The 21007-nt window shown below is 36.0% G+C and overlaps 2 protein-coding genes and 1 pseudogene across 2 annotated transcripts; all 3 read right to left on the bottom strand.

Annotated features, from left to right (window-relative positions):
• Positions 1-872: 872 nt before the first annotated feature.
• Positions 873-2988, bottom strand: LOC130591306 (putative pentatricopeptide repeat-containing protein At1g12700, mitochondrial; annotated as a pseudogene).
• Positions 2989-6782: 3794 nt separating this feature from the next.
• Positions 6783-11040, bottom strand: LOC104890355 (probable protein phosphatase 2C 5). Its single transcript, XM_010675807.4, is given in 9 exon segments — positions 6783-7341; positions 8706-8935; positions 9043-9168; positions 9251-9358; positions 9457-9674; positions 9776-9947; positions 10045-10090; positions 10092-10296; positions 10765-11040. Coding segments are annotated over 8 exon segments (1281 nt in total). The 5' UTR covers positions 10253-10296; positions 10765-11040; the 3' UTR covers positions 6783-7121.
• Positions 11041-12728: 1688 nt separating this feature from the next.
• On the bottom strand, positions 12729-19913 carry LOC104890360 (kinesin-like protein KIN-14I). The gene is made up of 19 exons (XM_010675814.4): positions 19267-19913; positions 18658-18824; positions 18371-18514; positions 17746-17994; positions 17591-17662; positions 17348-17416; positions 16970-17047; positions 16738-16887; positions 16575-16656; positions 16396-16491; positions 16126-16302; positions 15916-16022; positions 15634-15812; positions 15367-15528; positions 15011-15264; positions 14726-14889; positions 14444-14635; positions 13635-14131; positions 12729-13293 (listed from the first exon to the last, which is right to left on the bottom strand). Exons 1-19 carry the CDS (start codon positions 19391-19393, stop codon positions 13179-13181), a joined length of 3081 nt encoding a protein of 1026 aa, XP_010674116.1. The 5' UTR covers positions 19394-19913; the 3' UTR covers positions 12729-13178.
• Between the last annotated feature and the right edge of the window lie 1094 nt (positions 19914-21007).

Below are 21007 nucleotides of genomic sequence, written 5' to 3'. Positions count from 1 at the left end.
ACTCTTAGGTTGGTCCATTTCAACCTCCATCAATCACAGGGTTATAAAAGAAGAAACTTGACATCTCCAAGTGTAAGGCAGATGAAACTGAATTACATGATTGGAATTATCAAGCTATATTGAAAACAAACTGATGCATCTTCAATCTTGTGTAGTGAAATTAAAATGCAGATCCTACATTCCCTCTAAAGGACCACATACCAAGATGCTATTTTCTGATGCAATAGAGTTCAGAAATAACCAGAGGGCATTGTGGAAAAAAAAAAGGAAGGACAAACTCATCCCAGTGGCAAAACTAATTGAGGCGACTCTTCCAATTGATCGATTGATTGATCACCGCTTCAATGATCAACATGATCAGTAACCCAATTGAGAAAAACTGAGCCACCGGAGACACTGCAAATCTAAGATGATTGTAAGCATCAAAATATAATAGCCAACCAAAGTTTAAAGCTTCCAGTTAGAATCTAAATATGGTCAGAACATGTAACAGGGAAAAGAGAGAAGAGATTTCAAAACCGGAAACAAGAGAAAAAGCCACTCAGAAAACTCAACTAGAGACCAAGCTATGAGACTACAAATCTTTTTGACTTCTCTTTGACCTCCGAATTTGGAGTATCCTACTTTCACGTAATTCATAGGTTCAACAAGGTAGAAGTGAGAATGATGGGAAAACATGTGATTCATAAGAATTTGCAAGCCTCAAAATGCAATCCTTGATTAATAACATAGTGCAAAAGATGAGCACGTTTTATATCTGATGGAATGTACAAAGCTTTCATCTTTTACTTTATACTAAAAATGCAAGTCAAAAGAAAAGGTGAGATCATTATGTTAGATAATGTAAATTCTGTGACCAGCAAATCAGAGAATTAGAATAAACTACAAATTGTATTATTAAAGGCCAAACACCTAACTACTCAGATCTCGAAAAAATTTCGAAGTAGAGCCTTGTCTGAGACACTAAGAGAATGATTAGAGAGTAAACTAACAAATAATGAAGTTGTGTGAGCATCAGCTGCAAAATTTTCTCTCATAGTGCGGACAAGTTCTAAAGCCTTGCTGATATCCTTACCATACAGATACCCTTTTATAATAGTATTATAGGTGCACTCATCAGGAAGAATTCCATTCCACTCCATTTTCTTCAATTGTTCATCAGCATCAGTTAGCAACCCTTTTTTGCAAAACCCTTTGATCATTATGTTGTAGGAATACACATTATGAAGCCCTTTTTCTACAAGAAAAGAGAAGAGGTCCATTGCTTCTCCAAATCGTCCAGCTTCGCACAGGCCATCAATCAAGGTATTGCACTTATATATTAGGGAGAACCTCGCAGTTTCTCATGTCCTTAAAGAAGTGCACTGCCTCGTCAATCAGTGCACTTTACATAGGCCATGAAGAAATGAATTATACGTGAATACATCTGGCTTTAGTCCATGATATTTCATTTCCTCGAAAAGCTGTCGTGCATATAAGAGTTGATTCCTTGCACAGAGCATCAATTATAGTTTATACGAGACAACATTAGGGATAATCCTTCAAGGCACATCTCTTGAAAAAGGCTAATTGCTTTGTTAAGCCTTTTTGACTTGCAGAATCCATTTATTAAGCTACTGAAGGTGACTACATCTGGTTTGCAGCCATCTTTCGTCATCAAACCCAAAAGCCTTTCTGCCTTGTCCATTTACCATGTAAACAATATCCATCTATCAAAGCATTGTAAGTGATGATATCAGGCACCTGACCTCTTTTAATCATGTATTCAAATATATCCCTTCCCCAACCTTGCCTTCTTTACAATACATGTCAATCAATAGTTGTAGGTTCAACACCAGGATTATATTGTTTCCCAACATTTCAGTCAACAACTTCTCAGCATCTTTCCACTGCCCCAAAGAGCACATGCCTCGGATTAAGGTATTATAGGTGACAACATCAGGTTGGATGCCCTTGGTTTTCATCTCCGCAAGAAGGCTGAGGGCCTGAGGTAATAACTTGTCTTTACAAAGACTATCGATGATGGTGTTATAAATCACAACATTAGGTGTATAATGGCCATGAGACTCCATGTTTCGAAGCAGTTTGAGAGCACCAGCATTGTCGCTAGCCCTGCAGAGACCTTTGAACATAGTACCGTAGACAACCAAGTTCGGCTGAAACCCAAGCTTGACAATTTTATCCAACAATTGAACAGCTTGGTCTAAGTGGTCGGATTGAACGAGGCCATTAATGATAGTACTAAAGGTGACAATAGCAGGTTGATAGCCAAGCTTAATGATGTAAGCGAGAATCGAAAACCCGAAATTAACATGGCCCAAACGACAATAGCAATTAGCCAGAATATTAAGGGAATAATGATCTGGACGGAGACATGACAGCAGCAACTTCTTATGGAGAGAAATGACAGTGGAAAACGGGGGTGGGGTTTCATTTTACACATTGCAGTAAACAGCTGACTAAAATCAATTATGGAAGGAAGAGGACTCAATGATTTCATGTCATGGAAGAGGGAAACAGCATGTTCAATTTTAGTAAACCCTAATTTACATTGTTGTTTTATAGATCTGAGCAACAATCGAGGGTCATCAACATCAAAATCTGTTGTACAGTTGGAGTAATTTCGAAAGCCAAGAAAGAAATTGTGGGAATTATAAACAGAAGTACGAACAAGATTACCTTCAGCTCCAAAAATGGAAGAGAGAGAAAGAAGAGCAGCAGCACCGAGCTTAGACTCTCCCCTCATCTTCACAATTCTTTAACTTCACTGAGCAACAGCAATAGCAACACAACACACCTGGTTTATTAAAATGATAAAAGCGTGAAAGTAACCGCAAATTAGATGGCGAGTGTACCATCTAAATGGTGTGTACCATTCAGATTCAATATATTGAACAAAACAACATACTCAATGAATAAACTAAGCAAAAGAACAAAAGAATAACACACGAGATTCAATGAACATCTAAGTCAGCAATGAACAACAAGAAAAAAGATGAACAATATCTAATAAACAACCACTCAACCTAATGAACAGACAAAGAAAACACAATGAACAAAGAAATATCTGCAATAAACAAGCTGGTGAAACATAAAGGTAAAAGTTAACAAAAGAGAATCATCTAGATCGATTCATTGGAGAACAGTTGATGTACATTAGTTTCACATGTTCTTGAAGAGTAGTTGATGTACATTAATTTCACGCGTTTTACGTTTTTTGGGTTGCGTTTTGACTTTAATGGTAAACCGAGTCCACCATCTACCAATTGGGATTAAGATATTTGGAACTAAGGAAGTGCTAAACAAATTTTATTTTTTTTGGAATATGCAAATCAGATTTAATAACAAGATTGAATATATATACTTCCTCCGTTTAGAAACAGTTAGATTATTTCGTGATTTCACGCTTGTCGATGCTTGGTTTCAAACATTAATATATTTAATTATCAATAAGTAGTAATTATAAAAAGTTGATATAAAAAAAATATATACATTGATATGAATCTAACAAGATCTCATCTGACTACATTTTCCCTAAAATATAAATCACGAAAGAGCGTAAGATGTAAATAGTAAACCATACGCAAATTATGCAACTATCTCGTAACGGAGGAAGTATATGATTACATATTGAAGACATTGTTTGACATATTTTTTAAACATACATTAAGACAAATATAACAAGATCTCTCATATTTCGTGTAGTCGGATGGAAAGTTTGACTACCTAGAAAATTGCAATGCCAATGAAATATTACTTGTTACTATAAATAATTGTTTGGTGGAGTATGAAACACTTATAAGTTACCCTCTACAATTCCTAGGAAGTGGCACAACCATCTGTCTACCAAATAACTAGATTGGAGAGTATCAAAACAACTAACTAGTACAAAAAATTCTAGCGGTTTGTTTTTTTCCCAACCAAGAAATCCTCTCCAAGCGTCTCTCTCAGCAAATAAAGCAACCCCAGGGCTCGTCGACCACCTGAGTCGCTTGGGTACGGTGGTCGTCGACCCCACGACCCCTCCTACTTTATTGTTTTATCGTTTTTTAGTTCTAGTTGTCTTTCTCGTTTGAATTTCTTCTGGTTGTCACTGCGTGGTACGAATTTTGTAGCCGACAAGTTTGGGATTTCCACCTCCTACACAGTCTCGTTTGTTGGGTGTCCCCTCCCCCTCCCCTGTCACTTCGTCGGGCATCCCCTCCCCTTCCCCTATGTTAGTTCGTCGAGACTCCCCTTCCCCTGGTTTCACTAGTTAGTCGGGCTTCCCTTTCCCCCCTCCCTTGTTCCAGTTCTTCAGTTGTCATGTCACCATCCCCTATTTGAGTTCTTCAGTTCAATCCCCCTTTGTTGGTTGATTTTTGTTTCTCGGGCATCCCTTTCCCCCCATGGTCTTCCATTTCCCCTTCCCCTAGTTCTAAGGTTAATGTTCTTTTTTAGAGTATGTGTGGTTGATCTCATAGTTAGTGTAAGTAGTTCTTTAGAATTGCTAAGGCTATTGTTGGTTATGACAATTGAAAAATGTTTGCCAGTTGGATAGGGATGGTGGCGTAATGTTGTAGTATTAAAACCTGTAGTTTATTAGAAATCTTTGATGCAGGAACGGTGAATCACGAGGGTGTGAAGTGTAAGTGTGGTCGAGGCGTTGATCAATGTTCATGGCTGGATCTTGTGTTTTCCGGTTTTAGAAATCGGAGGTGTGTTCGAGAGCTCACCATGATTAACTCTCTTTTTCGCTTGAGAATGACCTTTATCTCATAGTCTTTCCCTTGAAAAATTCAAATCTGCAGGCGGCACTCTAGTTTGCATCTGGTGGATTTTAGCACACCTCGTTTCTCCTACCGTACGGAGAAACATGAAATACTTTCTAGAGAGAGGGAAAGAGAGAGTCACCTAGGAACGTAACTCTTCATCAGATCATGAGCCAAGAATTCCAAGCGTCAGAAGTTCGTTGAGATTACTCATGCGGCGGGATGAGATTCTTGCCTTTGGTTGTTCGATGTCCGGCTCGTGAACGACACTCGCATCTCCTACCACTTCCATCCGTCATCATGATTTTTCCACCAACCTAATCATCGACCAGCGACACCCTTCTTAATAGGCGACTCTCTATCGTTTTTACTTGTTTTTGTTTTTTAAGGCATGAAGAGCTCATAAAACTCCTTTAGATTTTCCTTTGTTTATGTTTGATTGTATTAGTATTAGTATGTATTTCGTTATTTAATTAATGTACATTTTCTCGATGTCAAAAAAAAAAACTACTCCCTCCGTCCCAAAATATAGTTCCCATTTCTACTTGGGGAGTCAAATTTTAAAAACTTTGACCAAATATTCTTACTAATGTACACAAAATAACATATTTATGAGAAGTCTTGTAAGATTCATCTCAATGTATAACTTCATAATATCAACTTTTTATATTTTTTACTAATAAGAAATAGAAGATATCGTAGGTCAAAGTTACGTCTTGAATACTGTGTAAAATGAAATGGGAACTATATTTTGGAACGGAGGGAGTAAATTGTTTTCCACTTTCATGTTTTTTGGATATAAACCAAACAGCTGTACAAGCTTTGATAATTGAGGAAAATTGAGCTCATAAGTCATAACACAAAACCCTCAATCACTGATAAGAAACAGGAATAGTAGTATATTAATACAAGACGAACTTTCCCTTCCTCAAATATACTACTAACTTCTGGCAGGTTTTGTGCCTGCTAAAAAAGCACTACTCCAACATGAAGGGAACATCTTTCTCCTAAAATGACTACTAGAATTCAATTCACATGTCATTTCTTCCAATCAGTCAAATATGTTAGTACATTGTATGAACTATCAACAGGTAAAAATGTTGGATACGCACGTCTTGGCAAGACAACAAAACTCGATTGATGTAACATATCATGAACAGAGAACTAAAACAAACAATGCTGCTTCGCTCACAATTCACAGAAGTCATTTGACATTTTACCCCTTCATTCTTTCAACATTAGATTTAGTGTTTACAAGTCAAAAAAGAAGGGAAAAAATTGACAGTTGGATACTTGGATACAAGAACCTGTAACATCAAGCTAAAGACCAAAGAACTTACCATACAATTTGCTATCATTCACTGATTTACTTAATAGGCAACTCTCTATCGTTTTTACTTGTTTTTGTTTTTTAAGACATTAAAGAGCTAATAATGCTCCTTTAGGTTTTCCTTTGTTTATGTTTGACTATATTAGTATTAAGATGTACTTCGTTGTTTTCCACTTCCAAAGAATTTTCACTTCAATGTTTTTTGGATATAAACCAAACAGCTGCACAAGCTTTGATAATTACGAAAAATTGAGCTAATAAGTCATAACACGAAACCCTCAATCATTGATAAGGAACAGAAATAGTAGTAATTAATACAAGACGATCTTACCCTTCCTCAAGTATACTACTAACTTAAAAAGCACTACTCCAACATGAAGGGAAGATCTTTCTCCTAAAATGACTGCTAGAATTCAATTCATGTCATTTCTTCCAATCATTTAAATATGTTAGTACATTGTATGAACTATCAACTAGTCAAAATGTTGGATACGCACGTCTTGACAAGACAACATAACTCAATTGATTTTACATATCGTAAACAGAGAACTGAAACAAACAATGCTGCTTCGCTCACAGTTCACAGAAGTCATTTGACATCCCTTCATTCTTTCAACATTAGATTTAGTGTTCACAAGTCAAAAAAGAGAAAAAAAAATTGACAGTTGGATACTTGGATACAGGAACCTGTAACATCAAGCTAAAGACCAAAGAACTTACCATACAATTTGCTATCATTCACTGATTTACTTACATATGAAAGTTGTTAACTAACGATCTAATTTCACATACATGATCAGACAACAGTCAAGTCTCTTTGTCAGTACATCCAAAACCGGAGCAGAAATTCGTAACCTAACACGACATGTTAAAATGAAGTCTGGGGAAAAATCAACTACTAAACTTTCTTCCATTCTGTATCTCACTTCTTACACACATCTACAAGACACACGATGGAGAGACAAAAACATGCTCACACTTCCCAGACAAAAAAAAAAGAAAGAATATATAAACAATTGATTATATCACCAGATTAATTGTTAGATGGAAATTGTAGGTTTAATCGGCCTCTTTCCTTCCATGGCATCTTTCTTCCTTCGGCAGTTAGCACAAAGGAAAGGCCCCTCCCATGGCTTTGACGAGGGCGAAAAAAATGTCCCAGAATTTAGAGATAAACCTTCATTTGTTGGTTGATCCACCTGGCAGATTGCGCATCTGAAAAGGCCAGACTCAGGGTTCATGGGAAAATCCTTCCCCAGCCTGTAGATTTCAGTGCCAGATTGAAAACCCATATATTAGTATTCATTCAATGTTTAGAATGCTCTCACAAGCACTATACATTTAACTAAAAATTGTTGCTTAATTAGACATCAAACTAAGGTCATGCCACTCTGGCAGAAACTTACATTTCTTCCAAGTGATTTTATAACATGTTAAATATGAAATAGATGGACAGAAGATCCGCTTGTTTTCACTTTGTAAAAGGACGGACAAAGGAGGAATTTACAATTTAAAATGCAGGTAACCCTTTTTTTTATCTTATCCCATGAGTCCATGACAGATTACACAACAAAAAAATTATACAACCTAGGCAAACCACTACGTTTTGTCTTTACATGCAGGATCAGGAGTGATTATAATACCTAACATTTTGACCAAAATGCATAATCACTTTCCCTTAATTAATAGTGCAGGTGGTAGGTCAATTTTCTCTAGATCTTTTTAATTTCAGACCTTAGACACATGATTGCATTTAGGCTTTAGCACAATTGATGTCAATGCCAACTAAGACGAAAAATTCCAAGTTCCCATAGCAAGAGCTGATTTTAAGGTCAATTTCATGTTTTATGCCCTGGTATAGGATAACACTAACACATAAATTTAATGTTCGAACTTACAGCAAATTCTAAAGCCGGTATAATTTGTTGGATGAAAACATTTTCAATGAAAAATGACTTTTTCATGAAAAAAGTTTAAAGGAAAAACACAATTGTGGATCAATTTTCCTTTGTTTTGGTTCCTAGCAAGAAAGCTTACAGGAAATAAATTGGAACTGAAGGTGAGAAGAGAAAAAGGAAGGTTCATTTCCATTCTAGGGAAAACTAACCTTTTCAACTCTTTTAAAACAAAACAAAGGGAAATTGTGATAACCAATTTTCCTAGAAAATACTTTTTCTCAAAAAACACTCTTAGGTTGGTCCATTTCAACCTCCATCAATCACAATTCGCAGGGTTACAAAAGAAGAAATTTGACATCTCGAAGAGCAAGGCAGATGAAAAATTACATGATTGGAATTATCAAGCTATATTGAAAACAAACTGATGCATCTTCAATCTTGTGTAGTGAAATTAAAATGCAGATCCTACATTCCCTCTAAAGGACCACATACCAAGATGCTGTTTTCTGATGCAATAGAGTTCAAAAATAACCAGAGGGTATTGTGAAAAAAAAAAAGGAAGGACAAACTCATCCCAGTGGGAATTAACCTCCCCCCCCCCCCCTCTATCCCCAGGTCATCGCTGAAATCTGGGCTTCTGTTAAGTAACTCCAGGAAAATACCCAAATCAGCTAGAGAAAACAAACATTCACAAAGCAGGGGAAGAAGGGTATGAGGAAAAAAAACCTTTCTTCAAGCATAGCAGAACCCTCTTCAAATAACTCCTCCACAGCTCCCACAGCAGAAAGCTTTGATGATTTGCTTGCTAGATTGTGAGATTTCTTTCCAAATATCAGTCCGCTCAGTCCGTGGTGCTTCTTTTGTGGCAGTGGAGGTAAGACAGGATGCACAGATGGAATAATGTCAACAACTAAGCAAGTTGTATCATCCTTCAGACCCCTTGACCTTAAGGCTTCCTGTACAGCGTCCAAGTTAGCAAAGTTCAAATCTATGTCATCACTATGTTTTTTAACCAAAGTATATAGCTAAAAGGCATTAAGCTTAGCAGTGAAAGTAAAGCAACCTTAACAACCAACTTTGCGGCAAGATCAGCTGGAAGTCCTCGACAAGCTTTTGCAGCAGCATCAGACGATAAAGTATCCCAGATACCATCAGAAGCAATAACAAGTCTTCCACCAGCATCAGAGAGCTGAAAGCACTTGATGTTAATTATCTCAGGTAAATTTCAAATAAAAAGGTCAGTGATGGCTCAGAACACACTAATGACTCACTTTCACTTGTTTAACATGTGGTACAGGGACAATAAACTCCCCTACGTCCGTATCACCAATTGACCTAGAAAGGCACAATCCTCCTGGCCAACAGCGGAGTGGACCAACCTAAAAATCCACAGAAATTCAGCATCGGTTAGATTATTACATATTTTAGTTGATGTTGTCTAGTAAATGGTCACAAGAAAAGCAGCCAGAAGTTCAACCTCGTTTCCCCCAAACACATTGAGCCGTCCAACTTCACCCCCACTAGCTGTCACACGTGTCCTCTCTTCTTCATTTTCCTCCAAGCGATGATCCACTGTCAAGAGAGTAACAACACCACCTTGTGTGTCCAGTATGCATCTAGAATCCCCAACAGATGCGACAGTCACAGTCCACCCGTCTATCACAACAAAAGTAACTGTTGTCCCAGAACTTTCACCTGTTAATTGCAAAAGAGAATATCATCAAAACAAAAATAAAAATTAAAGATTTTACTAACTACATCAACTAAGAAATCAACATAAATGTCAGAAAAAAAACCTTTTTGCTGGAACTCAATGTCAGTTTTGACAAACCCAGCAACCAGGGCCTGAGGAAGTGCCTGAAGCCACTCTTCCCTACTAGCACCTTCTGGAACTGCACATAGAACATTGTTCAACAAGTTCTCCTTCGTGAATATAGCAGCTGATATCCCATTATGACCATCGAATATCTATCCAGAAATCCAAAGTTTCAGTAAGTCTTTCAAGTCATACCAATCGCAGGAAATCATAATTAGTAACTAGTAATAATCCAAGTATGAGCAATACCCCAAAAACTGAAAAAGATGTTGACGGATCTCCTGGAATTCTGGCAGTCAGTCTTTATTAGAAAATAATCCTCCCCTTTCTTGGCTAAAGCCGCTTGTCCATACCTAATTATCGGTTTCTCAACCTTCTCCGACCTAAGTTCACGACCAATCAGTGTCCCAAGCGGAACAAGAGGAGGCTCCGCTCTAGATACTTCTGTCTGGCTCATTTTAAGCTATGTTTCAACATCTGTCAGCTCTCACTTTTACAACCCTGATGATTATAACACAACAATGTACATTTCAATTTAATCATAACCTTTACTTTTCTTCTAATTTCATCTTCCATAAAATCAACACTAATCTAGTAAAACTAAGCAACACAAATTCGATGCAAACGCCTCGGTTCAACCACACAGAAAAAATTGGGCAAAGAACCACAAAATGAAAACTCAAACATTCAACCATAATTGCAACTAATACAATCAAAAATTTCCACTAAAACCTAAAATTAGCATTACAAGTTCAATAAAATAATTGTAAAATGGTAGCAAGCACGAACCCTAACGATTCAAAAAGTGAAACTAGTAAAAAACGAAGCTAAATTTCATACTTAAAGAAAAAAATCTGCAGTAACGAAAACAATAAAATAATCTCGAAATTAAAGAGCAAAAAATACATGAAAAAGTGCGATTAATGAGCAAATCAATGTAGAAGAGTATGATAGAAACGAAAAACTTACAGATCGAAGTGAGAGAGTAGCATTGAGAGAAACAAGATATGAGATTTTAGGGAAGAAGAGACATTTATAAGGAGGAGAGAGAAAGTGAAGTGGTTTAAGAGGAGAGAGAAAGAAAGTGCGACATTGCCAGAGAGAGAAAGAGAGGATATGAAGGTTTGCTTTGCTGTGATTTGATTGGGAAAAGGGGGAAAAATCTAGAGAGAGAGAGAGTGGTGAGTTGGAGAAGACGCGGGTGTTCGGAGGAGAGAGAGAGAGAGGGGATTATTGATTTATTGGGGAGGTGGGGTTATATGGGCAAAAGTCAATTCATTTATATAACACTTTTTGTGTCTTAAGATGAGTTGTAATCAGCTAACAGTAGAATATTTTTTTCCCTTCGTCTTTAAGAGCACAATTAATGGTTGTCCTATCGTTTGTAGTCATTAATTATTTTATTACTTTTTCACTATTCTACCTACCTCACCATATTTTTTTCTCTCATCCAATTCATCATGAAGAGCTGGGCATCAATTTTTTTGGCCAAATTTTTTCTCTCTCCTAATAAACGAAAGTAATACTTTTATACTCTCTCTCCTCATAACCCACAAGGAGGGCAACGGCTGGGAGTTAAGGTTCTATTTAGTTGAGCGTAAAATATTTTCAGCATAAAACGACTTTTGTGGAAAACAATTTACTATGAAATACAATTTCAAAATTAGTTAACCGTTGTTAGTTATTAAGAACATTTGAGTGTATTATTATGAAACTTAGAGGTACTTGGTGAATTTTGATGATATGGAAGGAACTAGGTGAATTTTTTAAAAAACTCGAGGATATTTGGAGAAAAAATAGTAATATCTTTTGTCTGGAACAAAGCCACTGAACCATTTTGGATTTCATTTAATTTTAGATTTGTTTCTTTGTTGAAAGTTATTATATATGATAGTCTTGTATTTTTATCAGATTTAGAAATTTATCTTATTTCAAAACAAGAAGATTTCTCTAGACTCTATCTTTATAATTCTAGAGTGTTTTTCTTGCATATCTTAGTGAATCATATCTTACTTCACCTTAACTCAATTTTCCAAAAATAAGTCAAACTAAGTTGAATTAAACATTACTCACAATTCTCGATGTCATGACATTAAAATTCAACATTAAAAACCCGACCATGCGCTTATGGTTCTTATCTCAAAATCATAAATAACAAAGTGATTCCCCTCAAAAAAAAAAAAAAACAAAGCGGCAATATAATTTCAAAGAACTAGAAACTAAGGATTCATACATTATTGTTACAATTTCAATTTATGATTTGGAAAACTAGCCATTTAAGGACATTTGGAACATTTAAAAAAACATGAGGATACAAATTACATAAATGAAACATGAGGGTATATCTTGCATTAGTAGAACATGTACACTAACACACAAACAAGGGTTTTTAGAGAGCAAGAGTAATAAATGTGCTATGCTTTAATTCAAGGATATCCATGAAAATTCAAAGACCAAAGTATACCTTGTGCTTTAATTTTTCTTCTGGATCAATTTGCATATAATAAATTTAAAATATTTAAAACTAATTCGAAATCTTAACAAAATTAATTTATAATAATGAAATTAAGAGGGTTATTTAAGAGAAATTTTGAGAATCATGTGGGAGCCCAATGGTTGGAGCTACCACCTCCCAAGCTCATGGTCAAGGTGTTCGACTCTCATCATGCCCCAATTTTGATAGTTTGTGCAAATATTTGCGTCTGGATATGAACTCCCCATTTTCCAGTCTCTGAAAATTTCCTCATGGGTTGGAATCCCCCTTCTTAACCCCCCAACTCATGAGGGTTGATCATGCTTGGGCCAGTTACTTACCGAATGAAAAAAAAATTAAGCTCTCGACAATTGTTTCATCAGTAAGTAAATGATCATGCTCACTGATCATATCGTGCATGTAAAATTGCAAATGATCCAAGGAATGGACAATGAATTCAACAAGTAAAATAAATGTACAACAATTTCATCTGCTTTCTTTTCATCATAATTTTGATATACTTTTCCTCATCAGAGGATACAAAATGGACAAATGTGTACTATATACTATATACTATATACCTTACTCAATTTTCTTTGATAGAAAAGGTAGATCTAAGTAAAACCAAACCTTAAACCCACAAATAGGGAAAAGAAAACTGAATCAAACACCCCATATAAACAACACAAGGCAATCAATTTTGGTGGGACTGCAGTCTGCATAGTGCATATACTTGTAACATCACCACCAAAAATGATGCATCAGGTAACTAAGATAGTTGCCATTTGCATTTCAAAAACTTCTTTCACCCTCCCTCTTCTAACTACCAAAAAGCAAAACTTTTAAATATGGAGGATGACATTGACAAGCCTATCATCACAGGATATATGCAAAACATAATTTGCAGACCTCACTTTGCACTTCCTGGTTTTCGCTTCATGTAGACAGCTTGTCTTCCATTCTTGATCACAGGTGCACTAGCCCCATTCGATAATCTTCGCATTGGTGGCATAGGGATCAAGCTCCTGATCATGGGGGAAATAACAAAAGATTACTTAATAGATTCAATAAAACACATTTATGACATGGTGTTCTAACTTCTAAGCATCAACGAAAAATATTACTCCCTCCGTCCTAGTTTAAGGTTGATATCAGTATGGCATTTAGAAATAAAGCAGCGAGAAAAAGTAGAGTGAAAAAAGTGGGTTGTGGGTGAGTGTAAGTTCCAAAGTTTAGTGGAAATTGTGCAGATGGGAAAAAAATACAATAAAGTTAAGTTAACTTTGATTGGGACAATCTTTTTTAGTAAATGTTAGCCTTGAACTTGGACAAAAGAAGTATTGCTAGTGAAAAAATAAAACTGTACCTCTTTTCAGGGCTTTTAGATGTTTTTAATTGGGTAGGTCTCTTGATCTTTGATCCTATACCATTAGGCAAGCTTGCAACTCTTGGAAGATGAAGTTGAAACTCTTGCTCAGATGAATCACTGGTTGCTATCTCGAGCTCATCGATACTATCAGGAGTGATCAGGTCGAACATACTTAACTGTGAATCATTATCTTGGCAATCCTTTTTATCGACCTCCAAGCAATCGAAAGGCTGCTTCAAACTGTTCTCATCAGGCTGATGATACTCTGGATGGCAGTTCTCAGTGGACTTTCTGTTTTCTTCACCAAAATTTTCAACTGACCTACTTCTATTTACTTTCTTTTGCTTCATCATGACCTTCTCCATCCAATCACCTGCAGTCAGATTCTTCTGCTCTGCTTTGATGGCAGTAAGGGGTGGCCAATGAGCTGTATTTGACAAGAGATCACTTGGATCCAAGCTTCGCCTTCGTGGCTTTGATGAATTGTTTTTCACCTTCAAACCACAAATGAATCAGATGCAACTATTTCTAATAAACCATGCTTTATCTAATCTTCCAAATGCATTACTAAAGCTTAGAAGTTACTGATGATACGGGGTGCATTCTCTTCATTTGAAATAATCTGCGCTGTACTTAGTAGACCTAATTGGACATGATCAGGCTGAATTTAACCTTATGTTTACACCTAACTGAACCTGATCAGCTCTGATTATTGATTATATTTTGAAGGTGAAGGCGAACCTATATTTTGAAGGTGAAGGGAATCACACCTAACATTGTTAGAAAGTGGAAACACAATAACCTACCTTAGCGTTACTAACATCCTTCACTGGACTCTTCCGACCACCTGAACCATCTCTTGTTGCACGATGGGATGGATGTACAGGTGAAGATGCAGTAGACCTGACACTCACTGTTTCTGGAGTGCTAGTTACTGAACGAGAGAGCTGCTCCATTTCTTCTTCCTTCCTGGCTAAAGCTGCCTTTAGACTAGAAACCTAGCACAAATCAATCACATTTTTCAGCTATGAATTCAGAGACAAGCTAACCAGGAAAGCAATCAAAAGGAAGTAGAAACTGTAGAAAACCTGATCTTTCAACTCCTTTACATCTGAAGTTTCTTTGTTTGCTCGAGCAGCACCAAGCTCCACAGTGGATACACGCTCAGCAAATTTGAGTGTACTGATTGTCTCTGAAATGGCGTCTGCCTCAGGGCTTATGTGCACGAACATCAGCGTCTTGGCTTGTCCTCCTGATGATTTGAACAACAAACAACATAAAGAGAAGCAAATTCACATTTGAACTGCATGAGCGTGTTGGAACATATTATTCCTCAAAATTACAATTTAAAGGTGAAAACAAAGCAAACTTACCTAGGGAATCTTGGAGCAATTGTGTGAGTTTACTATTTCTGTAGGGAACATGAGCATTCTTTGTAGCAAGAGAAGCAATTACATCCCCTAGTGCAGCAAGAGACTTGTTGATATGTTGTGCTTCCTTCAATCTATCCCCTGTCACCTCGGATTTGTCAACCCTTTCACTACCAGCAAGGTCAACCAGATGCATAGAACCCCTTAGAGCTGCTCCTGATGTTAGGTCTTTTCCTTGGACATGAACCGTCATACAACTGAAATCATACATTTCATGAGTTTCTCGAAACTTCCCACTAAATATTCACAAAATTCGTAAATTAATTTCTTCGAGTCAGATAATGTAATAGCAAATTTACCTGTGGGAACGGCTACTACGGTCATTCATGGCAGTAGAACTCACTGCACGATTTTTATGACCGAGATTCATCAAACTGATTACATCAGCTGTTGTTGAGACTGCCATCAGAGTTGCATCTGGTACATTTATCCCACTCTGAGAACTGTTGCGAATTTCTAATGTATTTACGCGTTAAGGAAACATACATATGTAGAGTAAAAGGACATTGAGCATATGAAATCCTCGTTAGGAAGAAAAAGAGAATGAGGACAAGGAAAAAGGATATCTCTTGTTTGATCCATCAGTTGCTAGGAGATCTCTGACTTGCTCATTATAGATCTCCATCATCTGAACTGAAACCTCATAACTAAAAGTGGCTTTTCTCTCTTCTGTCAGACAGAATAAATCATTCAATGCTCGGTAGTTCACACCATAAGTTTCTTCTGTCAGATTGTTTGGTCCAGTCTGCACAACAAAAGACGTTTTTCTTTAGAAAAACGGTTCAAAGAAGAGAATGCTACAAGTAAAAAAAAACTATCTGTCGAATGAATCAGTTAATAGTATTCACCATGGTGAAAGTTTTTCCTGACCCTGTTTGCCCATACGCGAAGATACAAACATTATAGCCATCAAGACAAGACCGAACAAGAGGCTGCATGTCCGCATACACCTCAGCTGCAGAAAAACATAAGCAAATGACACTTTCTATCATTAAGTCCCCATTTTTAAGGATGCATAATCACATATAATTAGAAGATAATTCAACTGATGAACTAACCTTGTGATGCAACAGGTCCAAACACCTTGTTGAAAGTGAAGGATTTCTTCCCTTCTTTATTATGTTTTGCTGGGTTCATAAGTGTGATGTTTCCATCTTCAATGTGGTCCACAGTGCTAAAACCGTTAGCTTGTCCAGGTAGGAATGGACGCACTCGACAATATACCCTAATGTTCCCTATGGTTCAAATCCGGGAAAAGTTTCTCTTAATCAATAAGCATTAGTCAGAGAAAAGAAAATTCAAGCCAGACTGTTCCCGTGTTTGCTTACCTTTCAGGTCTTGCACTATGTTGTACAGCTTGCGGTTTTCTTGAAGAACTTTCTGATATCCTGAGGCAGCGTGAGCAAGACTTTGTAGATGCTCACCTATGTGAAAAAAAGAATTGGTGGGGTGTAAGATTAAGGAGTTGCTCAACTCATTCATTGCACACAAGAATTTGAAGATATACCTAGTATGCTGAACTCCTCATGATACTTCATTTGGAGTAAATTCATGCTCTCTTTTGTAGTGTGGACCGTTTGTTTCAATTCCTAAAAGAAATCAGCAATACTGGTTAGAATTAAAAAGTAATTTATTCAAGTCAAAGCACTTCAATGTCTACTGCTAATTACATGGATGTTATTCTTCTGCTTTTCAAACAGCTCACTGCACTTGCTGAGGGGACTTTCTGGTGCTTCACATGGGATGTAATGCTGAGTTTCCTCTTCTTCATCAACATGCTCAGGCTCACTATTGTTGTCTATTAGATTGTCATAATCATCCTTCAAAAATTGAATCAAACAAGGAAGTTGTCAGCAACTGAATACCAATGTCATGAAGATGTATCATGAAGTCGCATTTTACCTGTGTTTCTGTCCTGGGAGACTCAGCAGGAGACGAATTTAGGCCAGAGCCTGACATGGTTTCTGGAGCAGTCTTCAACTGAGATATAGAGAGCGTTAGAGTGACATTAATTTGTCTACTACTCTATAACATGACATTGTAACAAGAAAGGGATATTTGCTATACTACATAGTAGTTAGGGATGGCTTTGATTTGAACGGCAAAAATCCTACTCCCTCTATGTCAAAGTCTTTGCTCCATTTGCTTTTACACATACATTAAGGAGTGCAGATTACCATAAATAGAATTGGGCAAAGATTTTGGGACATACTAAAAAGAAAAAAGGAGCGAAGATGATGGAATAGAGGGAGTACTAGACTGATGCTGACAGCTACTTACAGATTCAGGTTGATTTGCTAAGCGGCGTTCAAACTCCTCTGTGACTTTACTGAGCATAGCTTCAACAATCTGAAATCAGTCAGAGAATGTCTAATTACTTAAAAACGAAATATACAATGTGAAACACTGATCTAGCAGAAATGTGTTTTCTTTTTATCAAACTCTGAGATTCTAATAAAACGTATTGAGGTTGCTTACTAATGATTACTATCAAATGCTTGAATTAGCACAAAGAGAACTTACAATTGGAATTTCTTCTTGCTTCTTATCCATAAGAAGAGCGCGAATCATCATGTTTAAGGAACGATTGTTGCTCTGTACAGATGATAACAGAAATCAAATTTTTTTGCTGCTTCTTAACTATTGATGTCAAACAAAGAAGAGAAGTAGTCACTAACCATATCACTCATATCTAGACCAAGATCGCTGCACTGTTCATTGTCTAAAGACTTCTCACTTGCAGATGAAGTTCTAGAAATTGAATTCATAAAGGGTTCTGAATTCTTCCTAACTAAACTCTTCCCACTGGAGCTAGGTGCTTTGGAAGTTCCAGTATATTTCCAAGTTCCGCTCCTTCCTGCCACCTTCCAATCGCTGAAAGACCTTAGCGCATGAACACAGTTCACAATCCTACCAGTTTTACCACCCTGGCCATCAAATTCATAAACCAAACACATCCAAGTCAGAATGCCTAAAAAGTATGATTTGATCTGAGTCATTTAGGGTCTCTTATCGTTTATTCTTTTCAGTTCTCAAATTTATTGCAAACAAAAAACAGAAGTATGGAAACCAGAAAAAGTAGTTTCTAATGTTATGTTGTTTGGTGTTCAAAATAAACACAATCAATATAATTATAACTAATAGTAAATTCATGGTACAGCTTATACCATATGACTGCAATACTGCATACATGTACCACTCCTAACGATTGCATAAGAATAAATCTCAACTATTATGATTTCTTGTGATTCTCAAGCTCTTTGATAAGTATAGTTCTTATGGTAATGTGACTGAATGACTAACCTGTTCTAAATCAGATGCCTCAAAAGTAGGAAGTCCTAATTCTTCCACAGCATTTAGGAAGTTCCTCACATTTTCAAAGTATTGGTAGGCCATTAGAGCCGCGCCATCAGGGATTATTACAGTATCATTTGGAGCTTCTATCACCTAGACATAGCAGCAAAAAATTGTAATGTGCACATGTAATATAACAATAAAGCAAATGAGACACACAAAACTGTCAATTTAGTCAGCAGCTGTGAATCAAAACTTAGGAAAAAAAAAAGTACATTTCATGAATTAGAATATACCTTTGGAACAGCACCAGGTTGAACCTTGTTGAGTGCATTACAAAGGACTATACCACTTCTCAACCCAAGTCTAAAATCTTCTTCAGAGGGCTCAGCAGGCAAATCTTTAGAACATACAACACCTACTATCTTCCTCAGCCACCTAGCTGCTTCGTATCGTCTCGTTGCTACCAAATTTAGTACCCCATATGAGTTATTTGGATACATTTTGCTCAATCATAGCATTATTAATCATCCCAAATCATATTTTACAAAAATGGTCAATGTTTTGAACCTACCATAAACCTTCTACCATGTCCCAAAAAAAATCAGATAGAACAAAACAATATGGAAAAAATGATAACTTATAATCAGAATTAGATATACAAATGCAATTTAATCTAAATTCATCTATATATAGAATGTCAAACACAAAATTCTAATCCATCAACTCTAGGATAACAAGTCTTCCCTCATTCAATAGAAATCATATGACAATATCAGCAATCAAAATCAATTAGATTATGAAAATGCAGAAGACAAAAATCATCTAGATTACATTTAACATTAGTATAAATACTATATAAATATAATGTTAATAAAGTCAAGAAAGATAAATTGGGATCATACAAGCTTCCTCTGCTTTTCTGGATGCGAAATCCATGTCGCTTAATCGAGTTCCATGCCGTCTAAGAACATCTTCAACCACAGAAATCATAGAAAATGAATAATTTCCTTCTTCCGCCATTGAAATCATCAGGGGGAGAAAAATGACCGTTGAGAATTTAAAAAAAAAAAATTTGCAATTTTTAGAATCCAAGAATTTGAGTAGAATTCTGAATTTTGATGATCATTTCAAAATTTAAGACAAACCCAGATGAATTCTTGAGAAAATAAAGAATACCCTTTTAATAGATTTTATTGAGAAATTAGAATTTTATTTTTTTTGTTTTCTCTGTACCATTCAATGAGAGAGACAGAGGAAATACCAAGTTGAGAAAGAGGAGAAGATATAAGAGAGAAAAAGGAGATGATGGTGATTTTATTATTTTAAAAAAAAAATTTCCCCCCTAATTTTCTATTTATTTTATTGAATTTTGTATTAAATATTTTTGCTAAGATTGAATTTCTAAATCACCATTGTTGAACGTTCTCACTACTTTCTTTGTTCCTCTAAAATCTAAATTTCTCTCTCTGAAATTGTTGCTCTCAAAAGGTAATACCCACAAAAAGATGTTTCCGAACCTCTCGCTTCGGTCACCTGAAGTTTTGTGTTCTTTTTTGGGTGTTTTGATGTTTTCCTTTATATTTTTCTTACATAAAGGCTATTTATAACCTTTTTTGTCAAATTAATGTTATCTTGGATTTTCTTGTTTTTCACTCATTTTCATTTTTAGATAGCGAAGTTAAGTGACATTTAACAAAGAATTAGGCAAGTTTTGTCTAAGTTTTTGATGCAAAATTAAGGTATAATTAGGCAGTATTGCAAGTTTAATATTAAGAAATCGAGTATTTAATAAGTTTTTCTTTTATAAAAATTAGCTAATTGTTTACGAATTTTTTGACCCGCACTCATCTAATTCAGTTAGCGAGTTTCACATTCTCCCTTCCCTCCATTTCGATATATACAAAAATTATCATACGATCATCCTTACGTGAATGTTAAGTATCATTGTCCTTTTTTTTTCCATCCGGCTCTTTGATTCTTAACTACATTTGTAATTTGTTTCCTGACTACTGCAAGTCCTAGGCGTCCACTTCTTTGGTGGGATAGGAGATGAGTGATAGGATATGTTAGACACTTAAGTGGAACAAACAGGTGAGTGACAGGAGATGTTATACATCCTTTAAGAAAAAGTAATTGCTTAATGAAAATACGAATTACAATCTCCCTTTTTAGGAAAAAAATTCTTATGAATCAATTATGTGAACATAGCACCCCTATTTTCAAATTCTCACTATATAGTTCACTACTACCCTAATTCTAAAAGTTTCTTAAATTGAATATTCACCCCCATTTCCTCAATTTAAGAACCTTAATTTGCAAATTGTGCTAAAGATATAAACCTTAAAACTAAATCAAGTAAAATAAAAGAGAGAGGTAATCCATGATGTTGCTTTGTTAAATTGTGATTCCAACTCTCCGAGTTTCTAATTTATTGCTATGATGGTGATGAACTTTATGAGATTAAGTTGCATAGTTACTCATCGAAACATAGTAGAGGCATTCGAAAAAGAGAAGGAATAAGTCATTAACTGTGAAATGTAGGGTCCGTTGACGAAATAAGATAATAATATTCATCAATTGGTAGCACGAGTAACGTAATGATCTAGGTAGTTGTGAATTTGTTTTTTAACAAAATTCTTTAGT

The sequence above is a fragment of the Beta vulgaris genome, chromosome 4 (assembly GCF_026745355.1).
Source record: "Beta vulgaris subsp. vulgaris cultivar EL10 chromosome 4, EL10.2, whole genome shotgun sequence".
NCBI lineage: Eukaryota > Viridiplantae > Streptophyta > Magnoliopsida > Caryophyllales > Amaranthaceae > Beta > Beta vulgaris.
The sequence above is the reverse complement of the archived record's forward strand: the minus strand, read 5'-3'. Positions and strand labels throughout refer to the sequence as shown.